The sequence below is a fragment of the Clarias gariepinus genome, chromosome 1, assembly GCF_024256425.1.
Source record: "Clarias gariepinus isolate MV-2021 ecotype Netherlands chromosome 1, CGAR_prim_01v2, whole genome shotgun sequence".
NCBI lineage: Eukaryota > Metazoa > Chordata > Actinopteri > Siluriformes > Clariidae > Clarias > Clarias gariepinus.
The window spans coordinates 5,733,555-5,759,725 of NC_071100.1; the positions used below are offsets into that span (position 1 = coordinate 5,733,555).

The 26,171-nt window shown below is 38.8% G+C and overlaps 1 protein-coding gene across 1 annotated transcript; it reads right to left on the reverse strand.

The window, feature by feature from the left end:
- Positions 1-446: 446 nt before the first annotated feature.
- On the reverse strand, positions 447-16,719 carry LOC128526108 (high affinity immunoglobulin epsilon receptor subunit alpha-like). Its single transcript, XM_053497693.1, has 7 exons — positions 16,690-16,719; positions 11,721-12,005; positions 5,402-5,689; positions 4,547-4,822; positions 2,269-2,517; positions 1,380-1,520; positions 447-1,223 (listed from the first exon to the last, which is right to left on the reverse strand). Exons 2-7 carry the CDS (start codon positions 11,839-11,841, stop codon positions 1,216-1,218), a joined length of 1,083 nt encoding a protein of 360 aa, XP_053353668.1. The 5' UTR covers positions 11,842-12,005; positions 16,690-16,719; the 3' UTR covers positions 447-1,215.
- Between the last annotated feature and the right edge of the window lie 9,452 nt (positions 16,720-26,171).

Genomic DNA, 26,171 nt, shown 5'->3' on the forward strand with positions numbered 1-26,171 from the left:
AATTACGTATATAGCTACACAAAGTTGGCATGTGTACACTGCCAAGATTTGCAAAACAATATTTGAGGGGACATAAGGTAAGTAAAAGAACACGTCAAGATGTTTTTTTGGAATTTGTTTGTGTTTGTTTGTCTGTTTGTTTGTGCACGCATAACATAAAAACTACTAAATTCATTTAAATAGAGTTTTACAGGTGTATTTGGCCGAGCTTGATGTAACATATTGGCTTTGTTTCATTGCAATCAGCTCACAGGAAAAGAATATTTGATACTTTGCAATTTAAATGTAAAACACCCCTATTAAAAAAAAGTGTACTTTCATTACCAAAGATGGCACTGGACATGTTCTAAACATGTTAATAACTGATACAGAATAAGAAAACTAAAAGAAAAAAAGAAAAAAAAACTTTAATTATTAATTTTATAATAATAATATGTCAGTTTGGGGAGTTTTATATTTTTGTGACATAATTCTCGCATTCTGTGTAAAACGTACATGTTTTAAAAGTAATGATAACTTCGGTAAGACAACCCAAATTCAAAGTTTAATGTCTGAAGTATCCTCTGTCGATACATACCAGCAGGGCTTCCGTATACAGTATATCACTTATTGTAATATCTAAGGACTATATGCAGATCAAAGGTGAGCATGCAGATCAAAGGTATTTTAAATAGTACTGAATAATCCTTATATGAAGATCATACAGGGGTATATACAGATTATATTTGGGGAAAAATATCCCATCTTCATAAAACTGCTTTCAGGTCACAAGGAAATGAACTTTTTGGTAAATTAACAGCATTTATTCCATCATCTAATGTCTGGTAAGGATTCCTTGGACTGAAAAAGTACAAACCATTCTATACTTCTAGAGGTGAAACAAGATCTACCTCTGGAAGCAATGATGATAAAATTGAAGCTCAAATATTTCACCCATGTAATGTGAAGACATGAATCATTGATGAAAACTCTGATGCTTGGAAAAAATTGTAAGTAACCATAAACGAGGTTGACAAAAAACAATGTGACTGGACATCATTACTAATATCATGAAAAAGAACATACAAGAACTCAAAGGAATGGTTAATGACAGATATCCATGGCATGCAAATGTTCATCGGATCATGAAGAGCCGAAATAGACTGAAGGGCTGTACACATCAATCATATGCTGAAGTTGCAGTCATCTTCTGTAACTTCAGCATTTTTCTTTGTTTCAGTACACTAAAACATATGGCAAGAAATGACTAAAGTTAATGGTGACTTTAATGATGATTTTCAGATTTTTTTTTCATTTCATGCTCATATTTTAAACCAGCTGTAAGGACATTTTAGAACAAGTGCTTTGAAAATGTAGAGACATACTGAAAGAGTTCTCACCTCGAGCTCTGTAACATTTGAGCAGCAGAATGATGGTCACCAGAAGATATGGAGATGCCGTCACTACAATACTGATCAGCATTAGCACTGAGAATGGAGCTTCTACACCTGATAGATCTGCTACCTCTGATGAATCCAATGCTGAATACAATAATAATTATAATAACATTATTAATGCTTAACTGCTTGTGCACAAACACCACGCTGTACATGTACTTGCGTGAACTAAACACTTAACATAGGACACTGAGTTCTGTCATGTTTCATGATAACTCCACGAACCTCTCCATACTGTCACATTCTCCCCACATGCTCATGTTTTCCTAGAAGGTCATGTGTTTTCCCACACCCCAGTCTCGCATTCCATGCTGATCACTCCTGGCGCTGCATGCTGCTTCATTGCAGGATTATTGCGTGCCTTCTCACCCTATTCCCTTGCATTTTGTTTCATGATTTTTACATTGGCAAGTTTGCTTTGTTTCTTGTTTTCTCACTTTTGCCTTACATTTTGGATTTGTCACCTCACTCTTTAATTTCTCGGTTTTTGATCATGCTTCCCCTTTTGACTACGGCTTTTGTTTTACGATTTGGCTCCATCACCTAGCTCTTCGATTTCCCGGCTTTGACCTACGTTTCTGTTCATTCGCCATGCTCTAGACTAATGTTTTAATCCTGCTATCACACAGTCCGGGTGCTTTGGTACACTCTTTCTTCTCCGCGCTCTCAGCCACGATACATCAGTTCAAAGGGGCACTCCCTCTGCTTCCAACCTCTGACAATCTACTGTGTTTGGATTCTTCTCGTCCAACCCAGTTCCCTGACAGAGTTCCTGATCCATGTTCCATCCAAGTCACACTTGTATTTAATGAATACTGAAATAATTTCTCACCTCTGACTGAAACCCAGCTTTTCGGGGACTCTCCCATCTCTGGGTGTTTACAGTGGTAGAAACCTTCGTCTGACTTTGAGACATTATGGATGATCATCTCTCCTGTAGACTTATTCTGCAGAACTAATCCATCTTTATAGAAATCAGCGCAGACATTTGAGGAATTTGTGTTGTGATATAAACAGCGTAGAGTCAGAGGATGTCCCTCAGTCACAGGATGAACAGGACTCTCCAGAATCACATCACCATCTACAACCCAGAAAATAACATTTACAGCAAAAAAAAAAACGATTACATAAATATTAATTTTTACAAATAGGTAACCCTAATGTTGTGTTTCGGTCAAATCTGACCATGTTTACATGTTTTCTTTCTAAAAAAGTGCAGTTAATTACATCCGTTTGTCATGAGGTTTCATGACTTTGTTCACACAGAGCATTTGAACACACAAAATATTTTTTATGAAAAATTTGTGTGTTTTATAGAACTTTTATATACTCATGGTGTTCCCGGTCAAATATTACCAGTCGAAATTAATAGGGAAGACTACAATGTATAAAAAAAGTTCATGCACATTTCTACACTCCTTTCCAACACCTAAACATACAGGTGTCACACACCTACATGCACGCGTAAACACTTTGTGCCTCTTTTTGGCTTCCATGTCAACCCTCACAGGAACCTATTGACAGTATAATTTTCACCCCACAGGAACCACACCTGTTGAAAAGCAAAACTGCAACAGCCTAACAGTTTAGTCTTTAGCAGCACGATGGCCAAGAGATATACTGCACATGAAGCGCTGGAATTCATATTTGACGCTGACAGTGAACAGAAAGAGAGAAGCTAGGTTGATAGTGAGGAGGCTTTAGAAGAGGTAATGCCAGAGGTTGAGAATGACACAGAGAACAACCAAGAGGAGAAAGAGACTAATGAGGAAGAAGACCCAGCTGAAGTCTCCTTTTGGCCAAAAAAAAAAAAAAAAAAGATTTTCCTAACCTCAGTCTATTACCCAACATGCTCATGAGAGGAGAAAAAAAGGAGAAATACTGTAGGGGTATTGGAATGTCAATAGTCTTTTTAGAGCTACATAAGAAAAATTGTGAATGCTCAAGATAGAGGAATGTTCACTCCAAGCACCCTGAGTGTGAATTATTGTTAAGCATTTATTCATCAAATGTACATTACTGGATATGGAGATTTTTTATTTGTTACATACACTCACCTAAAGGATAATTAGGAACACCTGTTTAATTTCTTATTAATGCAATTATCTAATCAACCAATCACATGGCAGTTGCTTCAATGCATTTAGGGGTGTGGTCCTGGTCAAGACAATCTCATGAACTCCAAACTGAATGTCAGAATGGGAAAGAAAGGTGATTTAAGCAATTTTGAGCGTGGCATGGTTGTTGGTGCCAGACGGGCCGGTCTGAGTATTTCACAATCTGCTCAGTTACTGGGATTTTCACGCACAACCATTTCTAGGGTTTACAAAGAATGATGTGAAAAGGGAAAAACATCCAGTATGCGGCAGTCCTGTGGGCGAGGTCAGAGGAGAATGGGTCGACTGATTCAAGCTGATAGAAGAGCAACTTTGACTGAAATAACCACTCGTTACAACCGAGGTATGCAGCAAAGCATTTGTGAAGCCACAACACGCACAACTTTGAGGCGGATGGGCTACAACAGCAGAAGACCCCACCGGGTACCACTCAGCTCCACTACAAATAGTATTCACTGTACTAAAATGGCCCCCACAGTCACCAGATCTCAACCCAATAGAGCATCTTTGGGATGTGGTGGAACGGGAGCTTCGTGCCCTGGATGTACATCCCACAAATCTCCATCAACTGCAAGATGCTATCCTATCAATATGGGCCAACATTTCTAAAGAATGCTTTAAGCACCTTGTTGAATAATGTATATGCCATGTAGAATAAAGGCAGTACTGAAGGCGAAAGTGGGAAGCTGGGGTCAGAGTGCAGGGCCAGCCATTATACTGTGGCCCTGGAGCAGACTGGGTGAAGGGCCTTTCTCAAGGACACAACAACAGCAACTTGGTGAAGGCAGGTAGAGCTTATGATCAGTGACTCAGCACCTTAACACAGTGAGCTACCATGGCTGAAAAACAACTGTCGACAATTCACAAGTGATACAGCAAATTAAAAGTTAACTTATATCTACTACCTGTTGTCATCCTTCCTAGTAAGAGATTTATTGTCAAATAAATATTTCCACCTTATTTTAACAACAGACAAACTACATGAAGACTCACCATGCACTGTGATGTTGACAGGATTGCTGATGTTTTCAGATTCAGACTCACACCAGTAAACTCCAGTGCAGGATGGGGAGAGAGAATTGATTTTACATATAGATTCCTTAACTGATCCCCACCATAAACAATCCGACTCTGAACCTCTGCGTGTGTAACGTCCCACCATCCATTCAGAAGAGTTATTCTGGTCTTTACAGGTCAATGACAAAGAATCTTTAGCAAAGTGTTGAGTTCTGCTGGGATTGATGATCAGAGAGACTGGAGAAGTTTCCCCTTAAACACACAACATTAGAATTAACATTTGTTATCACAATTGTCTTTTTATGACATGACTTACACTGAACATGTTTACATCTCATTTAATTAAACAGTGTGATGTGAATGAGAGCAACCCTCTCCCAATGGAGTAGTGATATGGTCTTTAGCACCGCAACCTTACACCTCTAGGGTTAAGGATTTTACCTTGAGTTTGTGTTTTCTCAACATCCCAAAGATATGCAGATTAGGCTAATTGGCATTTCCAAATTGTCCATCATATTAATGAATTTGTGAGTGTGTGCATATTTGTGCCTTGAAATGAATTGGTACCCATTCAGGTTGTATCCACTCTGTGAGTCCACTCGGAAAGGCTCAAGGCCTCTCAAGACCCTGTACATGATAAGTGCTATAGACAATAAGGGAGTAGATATCTTCTAACAGGGCTCAGGGCTATTCAACTGCCATAAACATTCCTTACTCATGAGGTTGAATATATATTTTTTACACCAAACATTTCAATAATAAATACTATAGTAATGTAATAATACATTTCTAATTTTGACACTCCAGCAAAGTAAACTTATTTTTCCTCACCAGTGATCCATATTGGCTGTTGGTTGCTTAAACTTCTGTAAACGGTTGATTCTCCTCTTTCTGATTCACACACATAAACTCCTGTGTGAAAAGAAGTAGCAGGACTGAGAGTGTAAAAGCCTCTACTGATATCCCCTTGACTGCCTTTTATTGTTCTGTATGGAACTGCTGTGAACAAGGTGAATGTCCAGTCTGTAGAGGAGTTTGTAACCTCACAGCTTAGAGTCACTGAGTCGCCTTCAGTCAACCAGCTCTGTGGAGATACACTCAGTACTGTCCGTGCTCTCTCTGTTAAAAAAAAGATATGATATATACAGTATAAAGTGACACTAAAAATCATTGAATATGAGAGAAGAGGCAAAGATGATTCAGCACAAAATCATCATGATATATTACAATAAATGTATGTTGAAATAAAAAAGAAATCATTAAGTATGAGAGAAGAGGCAATGATGATTCAGCACAAATTCATTGTAATATACAATATATATTCTGATGAATTTGTCATCTTATTAACTCAGGTACACATAGCAATTAGCAACAGCAGCAAGTAGATTCACCTGCACCTAAGTTTGTTTGCTATTTTATTTCATGCATATACGGTGCCCAGCATCTGCCTGTATTCTGACTTTAATCTTGATTCACATTTGGATTTGCTAGCCTTTTTCCATGGAGATAAGCAATCTAAACCTGCAACTGTCATAATCTAAGCTGCCTGATGGGGCCAGGGGTAGCTCAGTGGTTAAGGCATTGGCCTACGGTTCAGAAGATCCCAGGTTCAAATCCCACAACCACCAAGTTGCCACTGTTGAGCCCTTGAGTAAGGCCCTTAACCCTCAACTGCTCAGATGTATAATGAGATAAAAAAAAAATCTAAGTTGCTCTGGATAAGAGCATCTGCCAAAATGGCTAAATGTAAATGACTGATAAGGAACTTTAATGCCAATGAGGCATCATGTTCCCAAGAGTGGTGGCATCTTCTTCTAAGAACAATGGGCAACCACAGCAGATATGGTAGAGCTAGTACAGCTGTCCATTATACTGATTCCCATGTAACTTTATATGGCATCATAATCTTACCTCATCCTACCTGAAGTTGGAGACCAACTCCTCATAGTCAAGCAAGATAATCAGGATGGCAGTGAGATGTTAAACAGACTAGTTTCTGATAGTGGCTGGAATGAGCCACCAAGCATATATCGATTCCCTAAATAACCTCATCTGCTTTGACCACCTGATAAGGAATGATAAGGAACATTAAATGTGTCATACACACAAGATGTACTTCTACTGTGGCAAGACTTGGCACCAGTTGCACTGTGCCCAATCCACTCCACACCAAAGCCTACTGTACTAAGTTTACTTCTGATCAAGATGACTTGAACTCTCACATCAAAACATAAGAACTTTGGTTACTCAGGAGGGTCTTTTATCACCAGCTGACTTGGACATCTTCAAAGACAAGTCTTTTATCATCTCATTATTGGCATGGTTCTTCTTTATGTAAAAAAAAGTATGAGGGCTCCACCCAGACATTGATTATTAAAGACTGAATTCACATAGCCACAGACTTTGTCACAGCTTTACCTTATTTTCAAGCAACGCAGTCATTATTGTGATCATTGACTAGTTCCCCAAATCCATCCACCTAAATCCTCTCCTACAGTAAGTTTCCGCTCACCATTTTAATTTGCACTACTTATATTTTCTCATGTATTCAGACACTCACAGATTCCTGAAGACATAATGAGTGACAATAGGGCTAACCCTAGGTGTGGTTACCACCCCGCTGTCACAACCCGCCAAGCCACAGCTCCACCATGATTTCATAAACACTCCTGTTCCACGTTCCCAACCTCTCCTTACATCTCACCACCTCACGTTCCACCTTTCACACACCTGTGTGCCATCTGTAATCATTCCCCTTACGTATTTAAACCACACACTAACACCACCTTATCGCCAGATTATTGTGTGCCTTCCATAGCCCAATTCTCCAGCGTTTATTTCATGCCTTGACTCTTTGCTACCGACCACGCTTTGTTTTTTCTCGACCTCGCCATTGTCTCATGTTTTTGATTCCCACGCTCACGGATTTTGTTATTGACCATTGGATTTGTTTCAACGACTACGAACTCGGATCACGAACTTTCCCTCGCCTCTCTGGCACCGAACTCTGCTGGCCCCGACCACGAGAAAGCTTAACGAAATCAGCCACCAACCTGTGCGACGTCTCCATTCACTCGCCGGCTCTCCACGCCTCCGCATCCCTGCACGAGTCACGCTGCACGCAAAGCCCTGTCGCCGGCTCTCCGCACTTCCGCATTCCTGTGCAGGACACACATAGCGCTCTCGCCGGCTCACGGCGCTTCCGCATTCTCGCGCCTCTCTCTCCCTTTCTCTGCACACGCAGCTCCCTAACACAGCGCAGCAAGCGCTCCAGCTACAAACCCGTTTTCAAAGAAAACCACTGCCAAGCCAGTTCCAAATCCCACATCCAACATAATCAATTCCTTAAAGTTGCTCCACTGCACTTGTATCCATCTCGACCTGCGCACGTAACAGTATAATCTGGCCAACAATGGACCCAGCAGAGGCAGCTCGCCTGAGGGGGGCACTGGAGAGCCAGGGAGCCCTCCTAGGCAGTCACCAACAAGAAATCAGGCAGATCACCTCCACGCTTCAAACTATCACGGAAACCTTAGCGTCACTGACCACTCAGCTACAGCAAACACAACCACCTCCGGCAATTATCCCACAACCCTCTTTCCCAGTACATGCCAATGGTCATGAACCACGCCTACCTGCCCCACCCACTTATGATGGCGACCCGTCTACTTGTCGCTCCTTCCTGTCGCAGTGTTCCCTCGTTCTCGAACTGCAGGCCGCTTCATTTCCCACTGAACGATCCAGAGTGGCTTATATAATCACGCTCCTCTCAGGGAAAGCAAGGGAGTGGGGAACAGCATTATGGGATGCCCAGGTTCCTTGCTGTTTCACGTACAAAACATTTACTGATGAGATGAGGAGGGTTTTCGACCGTTCGTTCACAGGACACCAGGCAGCAGGACAGATACTTCAACTACGCCAGGCATCTAGCTCTGTTTCCAACTACGCCATTGATTTTCGGACACTGGCGCCCTCCTGTGGCTGGGACGAAAAAGCCCTTTTTGATTGTTTTTTTAACGGACTCTCAGACTCAATCAAGGATGAGCTTGCGGCCCGAGAGCTCCCGTCAGACCTGCAGGGTTTAATCGACTTGGCGACACGCATCGACGCCCGTAAACGATCCCGACGCGAGGAACACCGGCCCTTCAGTAAAGTTTACACTCCTGCGCCCACTTTTACTACCCCTGAGCCACCTCCTGAACCAATGCAGATAGGTCGCGCACATATTTCTCCAAGGGAGCGTCAGCGCCGTAGTCATGACGGGGCCTGCTTTTACTGTGGCCAGTTAAGCCATGTTGTGCGTTCCTGTCCACTAAAAGGTCGGGCCCCCCAGTAGTTCTGGGGTTACAGGGGGGCCCTGCTTCCACTCTTTCCCCAGATCAGCGTTCATGTTTTCCTGTCACCTTGACCCTGAACAGTCACTCCCACAACCCCCACGCCCTAGTAGACTCTGGAGCTGACCAAAACCTGATCTCCACCTCTGCCGCTTCTCAATTCAAGATCCCGCTCATTTCTCTGTCTCAACCATTCGTTGTTCAGGCCCTTGATGGCAGTAGACTCACTCCTATCATTCATCGCACTTCTCCCATTACCTTACAGTTTTCCGGCAATCACATTGAGCCCATCACCTTTCTCGCTGTCCAAAACGCTCACGCACCCATTGTCCTGGGTCTCCCGTGGTTAAGATTACATAACCCCCACATAGATTGGGTGAAACGAAGCATCCTGGGCTGGAGCCCCACCTGTCTCTAGTCATGTTTGTGCTCTGCTACCACAGGGTGAATCTCCCCCACCTTCCAAGAGGAAATTCCTGACCTGACCAAAGTACCAACGGAATATCATGATCTTCGACAGGTCTTTAGCAAATCACGGGCTGTCACCCTACCACCTCATCGCCCCTACGATTGTGCTATCGACCTTCTCCCTGGCACTTACCCTCCTAAGGGCCAACTGTATTCTCTTTCCCGCCCAGAAAGAGAGGCTATGGAACAATATATTAATGAGTCAAATATAAATTCGCCCCTCCTCCTCACCTGCAGGAGCAGGATTCTTTTTTGTAGATAAAAAGGACAAGTCCCTCAGACCCTGCATTGACTACAGGGGATTAAACGAGATCACAGTCAAGAATCGCTACCCCCTTCCACTAATGTCGTCAGCCTTTGAACTACTCCAGGATGCCTGCATGTTCACCAAGCTTGACCTGAAAAACGCCTACCATCTGGTCTGAATAAGGGAGGGCGATGAATGGAAAACCGCCTTCAATACCCCTACTGGCCATTATGAGTACCTGGTTGTCCCATTCGGCCTAACCAACGCCCCAGCCGTTTTCCAGGCACTCATCAATGACGTCCTCAGAGACTTGCTCAACGTCTTCATGTTCGCTTACCTCGATGACATTTTAATCTTTTCACGCTCTGAGGAGGAACACAAGCTCCACGTCCGTCAAGTTCTGCAACGCCTGCTAGAAAACAAGCTGTATGTCAAGGCAGAAAAATGTAAATTTCACTGCACCTCCACTTCTTTTCTTGGTTTCGTTATCTCACCGTCCGGCATCCAAATGGACCCCACCAAGGTTAAGACGGTAACTGACTGGCCGCTACCATCTTCCAGACGTGAACTTCAGCGCTTCTTGGGATTTGCCAACTCACACCCCCAGAACGAAACTATGACATTGGAGATCGGGAACTCTTGGCAGTCAAACTGGCCCTCGAAGAATGGCGACACTGGCTGGAGGGAGCCGAACACCCTTTTCTTGTATGGACGGACCACAAGAACCTTGAATATCTAAAGTCAGCCAAAAGACTTAATGCTCGGCAGGCGCGGTGGTCACTTTTCTTCGTGGTGCTCACCCGCAAGCTATGCCAGATTGACAGGCCAAACCAAATGGCATACCTGAGAGCATATGAGGTTGACAACCTGTTATTTCTATCGGCAGAATAGATGCACAAGTTACTGTCACTTACCCAAGAAAGTACTGTAACTGTTACTGTAAAAAAATGTGTTCAGAACTAGCAATTAGCTCCTCTTGAATATTTAGCAGTGTGTAAACACAATGCCAAAATAGTAGGACATAAGCAAAAGTCTTAGAGAAGCAATTGTTGCTGCACATCAATCTGGAAATTGTATTAAGATGCTTTTTAAACTATTTTTAATTTAATGTTTTACAGTCAGCAACATCATTCACAAATGAAAAGCCAATCTTCTTAGGAGTGGACATTCCATCGCAATAACACCAAGATCAGATGATGAGATCCAAAAGGCCTCACTGAGCATATTAAATGTTACAGTCCATGACAGCACAATTCGAAGAAGCCTAAACAAACTTTTGTTAAAAAGGAACATGAAAACATGAGGTCCACTGTATCAGAATAATTATAAGGGACAATGTGACTATGTACAGATAAGACCAAAGTGGACTTGATTGGCCTTAATGCTTAGTACCAGGTTTGGGGAAATCCAAACACTATTTTATCAGGTACACCTCATACTCACTGTCAATGATGGTGGTGGATGGCTGATGACTTTAGCTTGTTTTGAAAGCCACAAGATCTGAACACCTTGCAGGCATTAACTCCATTGTTTGAACTCCATTGCCATGAACTCCATTGTTTACTTTAGTAATCTGGAGCATAATTATAAGCCATCTGTCCAACAGCTAAAATGTTGTTTGAAATTCAGACATGGAACAAAACAATGATCCAAAGCACACCAGTAAATATACACCAGAATGGTTGTAAAATAAAAGAATCAAGTTTGTGGAATGGCCTATATGCTATTGAATCAAGCAGATACCTGGTATATTTTTGGCTTTATTTTTTTTCAATAAATAATGGCACAGTGAAAAAAAAGATCTGTTATTCTTCAACTATTGTTGTTTTTATGGTGTTTTATTATATTTATTTTTATACATAAGTGTACATGGAAAGTATGTGCTGATCACACTGAAGCCAGAAACTCTAAAGGCACTAAGTAAGAAACAATAAAGAGTAAATACTATGTACTTTGTATGATATAGTCCTAATACAGTCTGTTGTTCCATTAGTTCATGAAAAAGTTAATTACTTTTTTTAGCTGGCGATCAGATTAATCCACAACAAATACACTGTAAACATAAAACTACCAAATCCAGATGTTGTTGCTACATACTCACCTGATACAATGAGTGTAACTGCATCACTGATCTCTGAGATCTGAGAGTCACCGCTCTGTCCCCTGCAGGTGTAATCACCAGTGTCAGAGTAGCTAACAGACCCGATACTGAACCACTGCATTGTGCTGTCTGTGTAGAGTATGCTATTACTCTTATTCCAGCTGTATTTCCAGTCAGTATTTCTTCTTTTCTGTATGTCACAACTGAGAGTAACAGTCTCCCCAATAAAAACATGCTTATCTGGCTTTATCAAAGCCACAGCTTTAGGACTCCAGATAGAGCATTCTGTTGTTAATAAAAATAAAAAAGAGTGAAAAAAGTAATAATTCAGTAATTCAATCAGAATAAAACAACTGCTTTAAATTCTCTCAACCTCAAAATACTCTACTTGATTTAATGTTTAAGAATAAAAGCTACAGTAAACTTCAAGTAAGACTAATTTTATTTTCATCTGAAGCATAGTTTTGGTGCTGATACTTTTCTTATTATGATAGTGTGTCAGAGTCAGTTGCTTGATGTCAAAGATGTACAGTGGTGGCCAAAATTTTGAGAATTACATAAATATTGGAAATTGGAAAAGTTGCTGCTTAAGTTTTTATAATAGCAATTTGCATATACTCCAGAATGTTATGAAGAGTGATTAGATGAATTGCATAGTCCTTCTTTTCCATGAAAATTAACTTTCCACAAAAAAACCTTTCTACTGCATTTCATTGCTGTTATTAAAGGACCTGCTGAGATCATTTCAGTAATCGTCTTGTTAACTCAGGTGAGAATGTTGAGGAGCACAAGGCTGGAGATCATTACAGTATATCAGGCTGATTGGGTTAGAATGGCAGACTTGACATGTTAAAAGGAGGGTGATGCTTGAAATCATTGTTCTTCTATTATAAACCATGGTGATCTGCAAAGAAATGTGTGCAGCCATCATTGCGTTGCATAAAAAATGGCTCCACAGGCAAGGATATTGTGGCTACTAAGATTGCACCTCAATCAACAATTTATAGAATCCAAGAAAGTCCACCAGGATCATCTCCTAAAGAGGATTCAGCTATGGGATCAGAGTGCCACCAGTGCAGAGCTTGCTCAGGAATGGCAGCAGGCAGATGTGAGCGCATCTGCACGCACAGTGAGGTGAAGACTTTGGAAGATGGCCTAGTGTCAAGAAGCGCAGCAAAGAAGCCACTTCTCCCCCCAAAAAAAACATCATGGACAGATTGATCCTCTGCAGAAAGTATGGTGAATGGACTGCTGAGGACTGGGGCAAAGTCATTTTCTCCAATGAAGCCTCTTTCCGATTGTTTGGGGCATCTGGAAAAAGGCTTGTCCAAAGAAGAAAAGGTGAGCGCTAACATCAGTCCTGTGTCATGCCAACAGTAAGGCATCCTGAGAACATTCATGTGTGGGGTTGCTTCTCATTCAAGGGAGTGGGCTCACTCACAATTTTGCCCAAAAACACAGTCATGAATAAAGAATGGTACCAAAACACCCTTCAACAGCAACTTCTTCCAACAATCCAACAACAGTTTGGTGAAGAACAATGCATTTCAGCACGATGGAGCACCGTGCCATAAGGCAAAAGTGATAACTAAGCGGCTCGGGGACCAAAAAACGTTATATATATATATATACAGTGGTGTGAAAAACTATTTGCCCCCTTCCTGATTTCTTATTCTTTTGCATGTTTGTCACACAAAATGTTTCTGATCATCAAACACATTTAACTATTAGTCAAAGATAACACAAGTAAACACAAAATGCAATTTTTAAATGATGGTTTTTATTATTTAGGGAGAAAAAAAATCCAAACCTACATGGCCCTGTGTGAAAAAGTAAATGCCCCCTGAACCTAATAACTGGTTGGGCCACCCTTAGCAGCAATAACTGCAATCAAGCGTTTGTGATAACTTGCAACGAGTCTTTTACAGCGCTCTGGAGGAATTTTGGCCCACTCATCTTTGCAGAATGGTTGTAATTCAGCTTTATTTGAGGGTTTTCTAGCATGAACCGCCTTTTTAAGGTCATGCCACAACATCTCAATAGGATTCAGGTCAGGACTTTTACTAGGCCACTCCAAAGTCTTCATTTTGTTTTTCTTCAGCCATTCAGAGGTGGATTTGCTGGTGTGTTTTGGGTCATTGTCCTGCTGCAGCACCCAAGATCGCTTCAGCTTGAGTTGACAAACAGATGGCCGGACATTCTCCTTCAGGATTTTTTGGTAGACAGTAGAATTCATGGTTCCATCTATCACAGCAAGCCTTCCAGGTCCTGAAGCAGCAAAACAACCCCAGACCATCACACTACCACCACCATATTTTACTGTTGGTATGATGTTCTTTTTCTGAAATGCTGTGTTACTTTTACGCCAGATGTAACGGGACACGCACCTTCCAAAAAGTTCAACTTTTGTCTCGTCGGTCCACAAGGTATTTTCCCAAAAGTCTTGGCCATCATTGAAATGTTTTTTTTTAGCAAAATTGAGATGAGCCTTAATGTTCTTTTTGCTTAAAAGTGGTTTGCGCCTTGGAAATCTGCCACGTAGGCTGTTTTTGCCCAGTCTCTTTCTTATGGTGGAGTCGTGAACACTGACCTTCATTGAGGCAAGTGAGGCCTGCAGTTCTTTAGATGTTGTTCTGCGGTCTTTTGTGGCCTCTCGGATGAGTTGTCTCTGTGCTCTTGGGGTAATTTTTGTCGGCCGGCCACTCCTGGGAAGGTTCACCACTGTTCCATGTTTTTGCCATTTGTGGATAATGGCTCTCACTGTGGTTCGCTGGAGTCCCAAAGCTTTAGAAATGGCTTTATAACATTTACCAGACTGATCGATCTCAATTACTTTTGTTCTCATTTGTTCCTGAATTTCTTTGGATCTTGGCATGATGTCTAGCTTTTGAGGTGCTTTTGGTCTACTTCTCTGTGTCAGGTAGCTCCTATTTAAGTGATTTCTTGATTGAAACAGGTGTGGCAGTAATCAGGCCTGGGGGTGACTACAGAAATTGAACTCAGGTGTGATAAACCACAGTTAAGTTATTTTTTAACAAGGGGGGCAATTACTTTTTCACACAGGGCCATGTAGGTTTGGATTTTTTTTCTCCCTAAATAATAAACACCATCATTTAAAAACTGCATTTTGTGTTCAATTATGTTATCTTAGACTAATAGTTAAATGTGTTTGATGATCAGAAACCTTTTTTTGTGACAAACATGCAAAAGAATAAGAAATCAGGAAGGGGGCAAATAGTTTTTCACACCACTGTATATGAACTTATAGTCAAAGGTTTTTGAATAATTTAAACTTACCGCATTAAAAAACTGGTTAGCAAGTTTTGGCCATATTTTTAAATGACATCATATTAGTTTTGACAGTTATTGATGCTCAAACTCTCATTTTACACAAATTTTGTGAACACAGGGCAAACATTTTAAACCCTATGTTTTACGTGTTATGCAGGTTAGCTACTCCTCTAAATGGGAGGACCTTAATGGCCAAATTGTTTCAGATTTTAACAGGAAAAGTACGGGAAAAAATAGCTCAAAGTCACGGCAGTCTATAGATTAACTCTGAGTAGTCTGCAGTAGTCAGATGTAGTCCATGTATGATGTATGTTTCCACTTTCTCATTCATTACTTGCGACATCCTCTTCCCGGTTTTGAGAAAATAGGGGTGACTTTAAGGTCAGGAGACCTGTTACCTAGCATAATAGTTCAGGAAGAACAGCAATCTTTAATTTCCCATTTGAACAGCATTTAAAGTTGTGGCCAAAAGTTTTGAGAATGACACAAATATTAGTTTTGACAAAGTTTGCTGATAAACTGCTTTTAGATCTTTGTTTCAGTTGTTTCTGTGATGTACTGAAATATAATTACAAGCACTTTATACGTTCAAAGGCTTTTATCGACATTACATGACATTTATGCAAAAAGTCAGTATTTGCAGTGTTGGCCCTCCTTTTTCAGGACCTCTGCAATTCGACTGGGCATGCTCTCAATCAACCTCTGGGCCAAATCCTGACTGATAGCAAGCCATTCTTTCATAATCACTTCTTGGAGTTTGTCAGAACTAGTGGATTTTTGTTTGTCCACACGCTTTTTGAGGATTGACCACAAGTTCTCAATGGGATTAAGATCTGGGGAGTTTCTGGGCCATGGACCCAAAATTATATATAAGATGTACAGGATCTTTTACTTATGATCTATAAAGTTTAATATACAAAGTTAAAGTTGGAATAAACAGCTTTTGATTGGTCTGATTCATCCAGATCAGGTGCTGTTTGTTGATTGGTGATTTTTGAGGCTGATAACTCTAAATTAACTTTTTCTGCAGCAAAGTTAAGTTTTGTTCTTGCCTTTCTGGGAAATAATTCATGAGAGTTAGTTTAATCATGGTGCTTAATGGGTTTTGCAAATGCATTTGACACTACTGTTCTTGCAAGAACTATTGTATTCCAAAAAGGCTGGCCTCCATGTCTTAAAATCACAATGATGGTTGTTGTTGCTACACATTTACCTACGTGTTATTTCATAGTTTTTTTTTTTTTTTAATCCAGAGTATTGTTGTAGAATAAATACAATAAAATATAAACAAAAAACAAATAACCGTTCAAGGGATTTTGAGCAGTATTTTATATACTGTATTGCCTACACATTACAGTTTCTTCATAGACTCTATCCTTCTAGTTTACTAATTATTTATGTTTTTTGTTTCTTTTTTTAATAGAAAATCAGGAACTTTACAGCATAAGTGAATTCACTGAAAGAACAGTGTAAAACTAAAAAAGTGAAAATAATTTAAGCTTAAAGAGTGAATAATTTAAAGTGACTGACTTTCTTTATGTGAATAAAATAGTCTGCATTGTATTTTACAAGCACAACCTTCATTGGTCCTATTGAAATCAAAATAAATGAAAACAAAAGTGTTTTTTTGTTTTTTAATACTTTCTTTTTTTTAAATCAAGTAAATCAAATAAATTACCTTGAATTTGTGGGACTCCTATAAATGAAATCAGCACTAAAAATAGAATAGATACAGTAAATGTCAAATAAATATTTAAATCATGAAGAAGCATATTACATTTAAAACAGGCTGATTAAATATCACAAGATTAAAAAAATAAAATAAGATAACTGTCTTGATGTCATGTATTGAAGAAACCAAGGCATGACACAAACACAGGTACTATATAGAAGAAGAGTAATTACAGGTAATACTGTATATACTTTTAATAAACATGTAACAGTGATACAACAGCAAGGTAAACAAAATGGAATACTGAAAACTAAACAGGAACATCTGAATTTAACACAGAAAAAAGTCAAAATAGTAAAAAGGTTTAGAATTCTACATTTAAAACTCTGGATTGGTTCCCCACCCAAGGTGTACTCTGCCTCATGCCCTAGGTCTCCTGGGATTGGCTTCATTTCCCTGCAACTCTGTATACTGGAGTTGACATTTTAAAATGTATTCTTCTTAATATACAGAATCATAGTGCTACAATGAACAAGAGATAATCAAATGTTATTTCTGGTATCAATTATTTAATTTTAGCTTAACATTTGGCAGTGGGAGCATACTGAAATGTCTCCTGCATATACAGAATGGCAAAAAAACAAAAACAAAAACAAAAAACAGGTTGTTTAGTGGTTAGCAATGTTGGCTTGCACCTTTATGGTCAAGGTTCAATTCTGTGTGGCTTGAGTTGACATGTTCTCCCCATGCGTGGTGGGTTTCCTCTACGTACTTTGGTTCCCTCCCACAGTCCAAGGACATGCAGATTAGACTAATTCTCCATAGTGTGTTAGTGTGTGTAAGTGTGCGTGCCCTGTGATGGATTGGTGTACCCTGCCTCATATTATGCTCTTAATCCCCTGGGATAGGCTCCAGGCCCCCTGTGACCCTGTATACAGAATAAAATGGTATAGAAGAGTCTGTGTGTAAGTCATAAATCCAATTTTTCATCTTTGTTTATTTAAAAATGTATTTAATGATCCTTTATTGGTGTTCAGGGGCAGATACGCATCCCATCCATGTCACCTCATTCGACCTATCTTTGAATGAAAAACTGAGCTAAAATCAAGAAACAAAAATAGAAGTCTGCCAGAGATGACATCACAACCAGCTGCTTTATGCACTTTTACCCTGCTCAGGGTAACAGACACTTTGGAGGTGGAGAGTGAGAAGCTGCTCACATGGAAATAGCTCTGCTTTGAGCATGGCTCAATGTTTCCCTTTTTAAAATCCACATAGAATAGGTTGAGCTTGCTGATGAGTGAAAAAAAAGAAAATTTTAAATTTTGTTTTTAGAACAGTGCTATGAGGGATCATAAACTAAGGTTAAGTGAGGTTTAATGTCTATTTATTTTATATTTTACTTCATTTTTATGTCTTTTCTAATAGTAATAATACTACTACCACTACTACTACTAATAATAATAATAATAATTGTTTCGATATGCATAAATATGATTATAGTGTTGGAATTTTGGTAATATTGGTAATATTTTTGGCTGAAACAGATTATCTGGATTTACATTATTTCCTGTGGGAAAATGCATATGAAATTTTGCCTTAAGGACTTAGCTCCAACCAACTTCCTTTGCAGCTGCAGGACCTGGACAACTTGCCATAATTTTGTGCTCCTGTCAGATCCTAAAGGGGAATGTCCAGCCACCAGTTCATGACCTCCAGCACTGCTTTCCTGGTCCCATCATTTCTCAGGGATCAAGGAGGACATTCATCCAGACTCATTTCTGTTCTGGCACCTAGGTGGTGAAATGAACAACCTCTAGATGTCTGTACAGATTCTTTGACAACCTTTAAACAGCGACTCAAGATGCATTTATTTCTTCAGTACTTAGACTAGTCCACCCCCAACCCCCATTAAAAAAAAACATCCCCTTCCTAATTGTGTTTGACTGATGGCACTTAGTTAGTAACCTAGTAACCCAGTGTAAGTATCTATCCAATGATGGAAACTTCAATGCACTTATGTATGTCACTCTGGATAAGAACTTTTGCCAATTCATTAATGTAAATGTAAATGTAATTCAGTCAGCTCACCCAAGCAAGTCTTGAAGTTGAAACAGATTGGCATTAGCACAACACTCTGTAACTGGACCAATGGACATCCTGAGCTGGCAATCACACTCATACTCCTATTTACGTCAACAGTGCTGTTGTTGAGCATCTGCCCAGCTTTTCACATCTCTGAGGTACGCACCTAATCACTACACTCTACTGTCCTGATTAAAAAGCACAACAGGACCTGTATTATCTTAAGAGACTTAAAAACTCCCACCTCTGCTCCAGGATACTGGAGCATTCTCCAGTGACACTGCATCTCAGTGTGGTTTGGCCCTTCATAGGATGGCACTAAAAAACCAAAGCAGGCACTACACAAACAGATGAAAAAATAGCTTTTTTCCTTGAACATTCTTGATTGTAGGGTAGGCCAGGCACAACATTCTCAAAGCCAGAAGTGGGCCAGCATGACTTTCTTAAAGCCAGATGGAGGTGCCAGCACAATGTTCTCAATGCCAGGCCATGGCATCAATATGATGTTTTCAAAGCCATTCATGGCATTAACATCTCATTCTTAAACACAAGAAATGGCACTAGCAAAACTTTCCTAAAGTCAGGTGGTGGTCTGGCTGCTGGTGGTTGGCAAGATATTCTCAAAGCCAGCAGGTGGTGCAAACAGGACTTTAAAGATAAGGGTAGTCAAAAAAGGGTATGACTTAGACTGACTATGGCATGTTTCAGGCATAACAGGGAGTGATTATTTTGTTCTTCAAGGAAGGGTAAGATTACTTCATCCTGTAATCTAAGAGTTTTGTACAGATGATGGTGGCAATTAAAAACTCTCACATTACACAATGAAGAAAACCAATTGTTAGTGATGTTTATTTATTTTATTTTATTTTACAGACGGATCCTGAATGTATATTTCTGTAAAGCTGTGTTCTTTGTGCTGGCCCTGTAGAATCCGGCAGGTAAATGATCCAATGGACCTTTAAGCAGAGCGCTAAACCTGTTTTTGAAGCATGGTATGGAAAGTCTTCCTTCTGTATTCACTCTGGACACTCTGGTGCTCTATGCAGATGGCTATTAGACTGTGATGCTAGGACGTCCCTATCAATCATATTCAAGCATTTTTGTCAGAACATAAATGGGGAGGACATCCATTCAACTTAATAAGCATGCATTGTTTTGCCAGTCACAGTCTATCTACTCCAACCTACCCCAAATATTTAGGACGAGCTGGGCTGTTACATTCCAAAAATGTTAACCTTGCCTTCTTGTCTAGTTTTTAAGTAAGACTATTATGAATTTATGTGCGTATCCAACGGAAATTGAAAGAATTAGTCAGAGACCCTGAACAATTCATATATTTAGACAAACTCTGGCTTTAATTTTGTGTTGATTTTCAGTTTGGGTAGATTTTGCATAATAAGTAAACAGTGTTGTTGTGTCTGTCAACCATCAATTGTTAAAAGTTATTGGTTAAATGTGCATGCAGACATCTGCATCACACCTTCTTCACTGAGCTTGTATGGCAGAAAAAAAACTGAACCAAAATAGACAATGTGGTTAGGTGTGTGGGGTTTTGGGGACAGAGAGAGAGAGAGAGAGAGAGAGAGAGAGAGAGTTTATAAAACAAATAACTAAATAAGAAGTCATCCAGCTATCTTCTTTTAGCAGATCAAGGGATTATAAAAAGTTTATCATTAGGCTGTACTTTTACCTGTTAAACTAACATAGTTACTGAGAGTAGTTACACATCAAACTAAACCCTTCTCATAACAGATATAAATCCACTGATCCACCTGAGCAGTCATGCTGAAGTACACACAATGTCCTAATCACACAATAAGCTCATCACTCAGGACATTCAGACTGCAGATGAACAACTTTATACCCAACACTCACTCTAATGAAGACACAAAGAGAACATTTACTCACAGAGCATCACAGGGAGAGGACTGAGATCCATCTTGTCTCTATAATGACTGACTGACTGACTGACAGAGGAGTGGTGTATAACAATGCCTCAATACTTCCTGTGTTCTTACAGAAAGGGTCATAGAGTACATGCTTGTGTGTGTGTGGGGGGGGGTGTGTGTGTCTGTGTGTGTGCAAAAGAGAGAGAGAGAGAGAGAGAGAGAGAGAGAGAGAGAGAGAGATGGTAGAGAAAATAATTTATGACATGTACCCTTAATTTCTTAATTCAGATCTGATAATATTTATTACTATTAATAACCATATATACATTTTTTAAAACTATTTATATTTGAGCAGTAATGTATTAAAGAAAAAAAAGCTAATTTGAAGTACAAGAAACCTTTATTTAAAAACATATTGAAAGTCACATGTGGTTTTGTTCTGTTTATGATGTGAAACTGTTTCAACTTTAGTAACAAAAATGCAGCACTTACTGTATATCCACAGATAAGGTTATTCGAGGCCTAAATGTGTACTTGTTATCATAGTTGTGCTCTATATGTGATATTTAAAGTATCACTCTGAAGGGGCAAAAATATTGTCATAATTAAATATTAAATTATCCCAGAATTCTGGTAAACAATTAAATTAAATAATAGACCCAACAGAATAGACAATGAATTTTTCTGAGTTAGATCAATAGAGCACTTTTTTCAGCTTCTTAATATTACACCACATTGCTCCATAGAGGCAAAAAAATAATAATTGCATATGTTGGCCAGAAGGTGTCAGAAAAGTATTATTCACAGTCAATATTAGTATCCATGTCTCCAACTGGATGAGTAAAACATCATTCTTCTCTTATTGCAGCAATGATGTAGCGAATGGCACATGCATTATAATATTACTTGCACTGTCATACCAACTCCATTAGGGGTGGGGTAGCTCAGTGGTTAAATCATTGGAGTATGGTCCCAAAAATCCTAGGTTCAAACCTTCTGCTACCAAGTTGCTTATGTTGGGCCCTTGAGCAAGACCTTCAGATGTGTAATGAGATATAAATTTAAGTTGCTCTGGATAAGGGTGTCTGCCAAATGCTGAAATATAAATGTATTATTGATCCTGCCTGCAATGTTGTGTGATTACTTTTTTCGATGAGATTTCTGTGACTTTAAAGCATTAAGCCAGTTTACAATAAGTGTTTCAGGGTCATATCTCTGACAGCCTGATAAACTGTTGCTGTGGAAACCTGTCCAGTGTCACCCAGATACAAAGTGCATGAAATAAAAACATCTAAAATTCTAAAATATCAACTGTCTGAAAGAAAAGCACACAGCATGTCTAAAGTGGAGAAAAACCTATTTAAGTAAACCAGTTTAGCTTCATGAAGTATTTTGTCATAGTAACTAACTAGAAACTAACATTCATGAAACTGAAATCTAAAACTGAATTCGGTATTATCAATTATATATATATATATATATATATATATATATATATATATATATATATATATATATATTGTGGCGTGGGTGGGGCGGTGGCTGACGACCAGCATGCCTTGCTGGGATGTCGGTGTGTTCACCATGTTGGGGAAAGGTGTTTGGGTTAGTGGCTTCGACCCTGTTTGTGTGTGGTGGGTGTGTGATGTGTGGAATGTGCTCCAGTTCATGCTGAGGCTGAATTTGAGGTTGGTTTTGTGTGAATGTGCTGTTCATGCTTTTGTTTGACTGTGGGTATAAAATAAAGTACTCCCAGCCATTGCATTGGGAAGCAAGTAAGCTCACTCGTCTCTCCAACATTCTTCTCGGCGGTAAAATGCTACAATATATATATGTACATATATGATGAAAGTTCCTTAGCCAATCTTCTTGAAGACATTGATTAAATTTATAGTTATCGGATATGAATAAAGACAAACGGTTAGTAAAAAATGCAATGTACAGAACAAAAGAGTCTAGGTCTCAGGAGGATTTGACTGTAAAGATGAATGAACAGTGAAAACTGAAGAACTGAACAGTGATACATAAATGAATGATCCACACATCTCATCAGTAGGTGGCGGTAATGTATCATTTCAATATTTGAGAACATGAAGAGGCCAGTGTAGGAGGCAACAGGAGGAAAAAAAAAATATGAAGTGGTTAGCATTGCTACAGATTGATTGAACAGTTTGTATGGTTACTTATTTTTCTGTTCAGATCCTCTTCAGGTTAAAACACACAGGACATTTATCTTAAAATAGGATTTTAGCTCGCATTGAATAGCTGGATAGGTGGCGCCTTGCACCTCCAGTGTCTGGGTTTAATTCCCAGCCAGGTTAGATTCCCATTTTTAGATTCAGGTTAATTGGCGTTTCCGAATTGCCCATTGTGTGTGTGTGTGTGTGTGTGTGTGTGTGTGTGTGTGCGTGCCCTGCAATGGATTGGTACCCCACCCAAGAAGTAGGCTCCAGGCCCCCTATGACCCTGAATACAGAACTAAGCAATATAGGCAAGTAAGTAAACACCTGAATGTTTTTCTGCTTTTTAGCTGGTGCCTAAAACCTGTCCCAGGAGACTTGGGGCACGAGAACACACACTACAGGCAACTTAGGGAGAAAACTGGAGTAGCCGGAGGAAACCTACCAAACACAGGGTGAACATGCAAACTCCATGCACACAGAAACGGGAATCAAACCTGGCCGGAAATCGAACCCGGACACTAGAGGTGCAAAGTGTGAGGCCACAGTGCTCACAGTGCTCACAGTGCAAAAGAGCCACCAAAAAGAAATTACTCAATGTCAAAGATATTGAACAGAACTTCTATATATACTATATTATTATTATTATTATTATTATTATATAAATAATTAACTTGTTAACTTTTTTTTATGAATTTAACTTAAAATGCATATTAGATCACGGAAAATCAAGCATATTCAAGCCTGCTAGATCATTCGAGTCACATAAGATATTTCTATGCACATTGTGCTGCTTGATTTTCCATACAGAGTTTAAAAAAATTTGAAAGGAATTTGTGTATCAGATCCTATAATAATAAGTCCCTCGTAAGCCAAATATCAAATTAAGTTTGCATTTCTGTCATTAGAGTATGGACATTGGCTTGGGATCTTTCTGATTGATTTTTTTTAACAAAAACGGATGGCAGCTTATACGTTTTCTTTTTCATTCATTATAAAGATAGTAATATCATCAGCGATCCAAGTATGATACGTGCATTCTTTGTTCGATGTAAAACAAACAAAGCCAATATACAAGAAACCATTTTTTTTTTAGATTTGTTTCCAAAAACGGATGAAAAAGCACTAAAAAGTAAAAATATATAAAGGTCTTTCGTAGTACCTCTAAATGTGTTCAAGCCCCTGCATTCACGCTCATTTAGAGGCAGTTTCTCAAATGTTTACATGACTGTCTTCATCAAATGCAATATAAATCGTCATGCATGTTTAAATAGAATAAAAAAATAATAATAATGACATAAAACACAAAATGTGAAGAAACAAGAGTCATGCCACTTGTCCAATGGGATTTTTAAAATATATATAAATTTTTTATTTGAGAGCAAAATTAGAATTCGGAAAACGAGCCGTTATCCGTTTGATTTGGAAACGAATAGACCAACAACATTATCGAAAATATCAAGAGCATTGTTGCGTCATAATTGGTGTTAAACCGCCACAAACTGTCTTCCCAAGATAAAATACAATATCTAATGTCTTTAAATTTTATTACAACAGCATTCTTTATTGGAAACATCAGTACAAACGGTGGATAGTTATAATTATTAATACATTGCTATTTTTGAAATCTATTTAGAGATCTGTACAGCGACCCTGTCACGAAGATTAGGGCTAAACGTAATAATTTCCATCTTTAATGTCGTTGTCATAATGACGTATGGTGTTTAACATCACAGAGATTAAAGCGTTCATCAAAAGGTGCTGTGAGTTTATCTAAGAGCCAACAGCATTTCACCTTCTGTCCTGAGGACACGGAGAAGCGAGACATTTATCCGAGCGCAAGTAAAGGTCAGTGTCTCCGTCTAGTGTAAAACTCCTTTTATTGTACTGACTGAATGCGGACAGTGTTTTTTTTCTCTCTCTCTTAATGTCGCGTCTTTTATTTGCTACATTAAGCGAATTAAATAAAATACGCATGCATGTGCACCGCGGATAATTTAAAAATGACTAACCAAGTAGCTTTACCCTTTTTGTCCTTTTGTTTTTTTCTTACTTGTCTATATGACTATATGATCCGCACAGTGGCGGACTGGCCATCTGGAGTACCGGGAGTTTTCCCGGTGGGAATATATATGTGAAAGTGGGAAAAAATAAATAAGAATGATACTTTCACTTTTCACACTTTTTATTTTTAATTGCTCAGAGCAATTAAAAATAAATAAGAATGATACTTTCACTAACCCACTCATTCTCCACATCACTTAACCTGTACCCATGGGAGTCCTGGAGCCTGTCCCAAGGGACTTGGGGCACTAGGAAGGGTAGAAACTAGATAGGTGCTAATTCATAACAAATGCATACAAACATGCACACACACTTACATATTTAGTAAAACACTCCGGAAAAAATTTAAACACCAGTTTAAAATAATCTTCATGTCTTTGAACTGGGCGAGGTTAACCACCTGTTAATACATTCAGCATTAATAATCCAAAAAAAAAAACTGCATTAAATGTTATTTTTATAATATTTTTTACTGTAAGAACTGGTTGTTTTTTACACACTATAACATGTATCTAGAAAAATAAATGTTATTATTATTATTATTATTATTATTATTATTAATAACATTGACAAAGTCTTGTGGTAAAAAATGAATTAACCATTTCAAAATATGCAGTTTCAGGAAAATGATCAGCTTTGGATTTTTACCACATGAACCATATATTATTTGGTTTGTTTAATAATAAAATATTTCGTTTTCTGCTTGGATAAATTAAAAATGTATACAGTGTAAAGACTGCAGACTTTAAAGTTTTCTTTGGTCTAAATCCACTACACTGTAATTTATTATTATTATTTTTTTTACATTTTTTGCCAAAAAAATTTACAGTTTTTTCTCTGTTTTCTTAAGTGACAGAAATTATGATTAATACAACAACAATAAACTGTTAATTGAAATGTGAGACATGATTTTACAAAGAAATTCTGTATAAATGAAATACACCAAATAGCTGTTTTTTAAACAGATTTTAAATGACAATAAAAAAAAAAATTAACTGTTAAAACAAAAGGTTTTTAAAAAAAAATTTTTTTTTTTAAACTTGCTGGCCTCTTCTTTAAACCATGGGATTTCTGAAACCACTTAGCTTTTCACAGATGTTCAGAGTTAAGAACAGAATGTTTTTTGTAGTCATCTTTGTATGATGTGAACTTCTTAATAAAGAACGATTTTATATATAAGGAAAAACAGGAAAGGAAAGGGTTAAAGGAGCCAGGGCAGAAAGAAAGAGAACAAATGTTGTGCACGCGCAGGTCTTGTCTGCAGTGCCTC

Excerpts from the sequence above, each read along its gene's own strand:
- LOC128526108 (XM_053497693.1), bottom strand. The coding sequence starts at position 11,841 with ATGCAGTGGTTCAGTATCGGGTCTGTTAGCTACTCTGACACTGGTGAT. Across the intron at positions 5,690-11,720 it reads AGTTACACTCATTGTATCAG|AGAGAGCACGGACAGTACTG; the intron begins GTGAGTATGTAG and ends TTTTTTTAACAG. Across the intron at positions 1,521-2,268 it reads AAGCTGGGTTTCAGTCAGAG|CATTGGATTCATCAGAGGTA; the intron begins GTGAGAAATTAT and ends TATTGTATTCAG.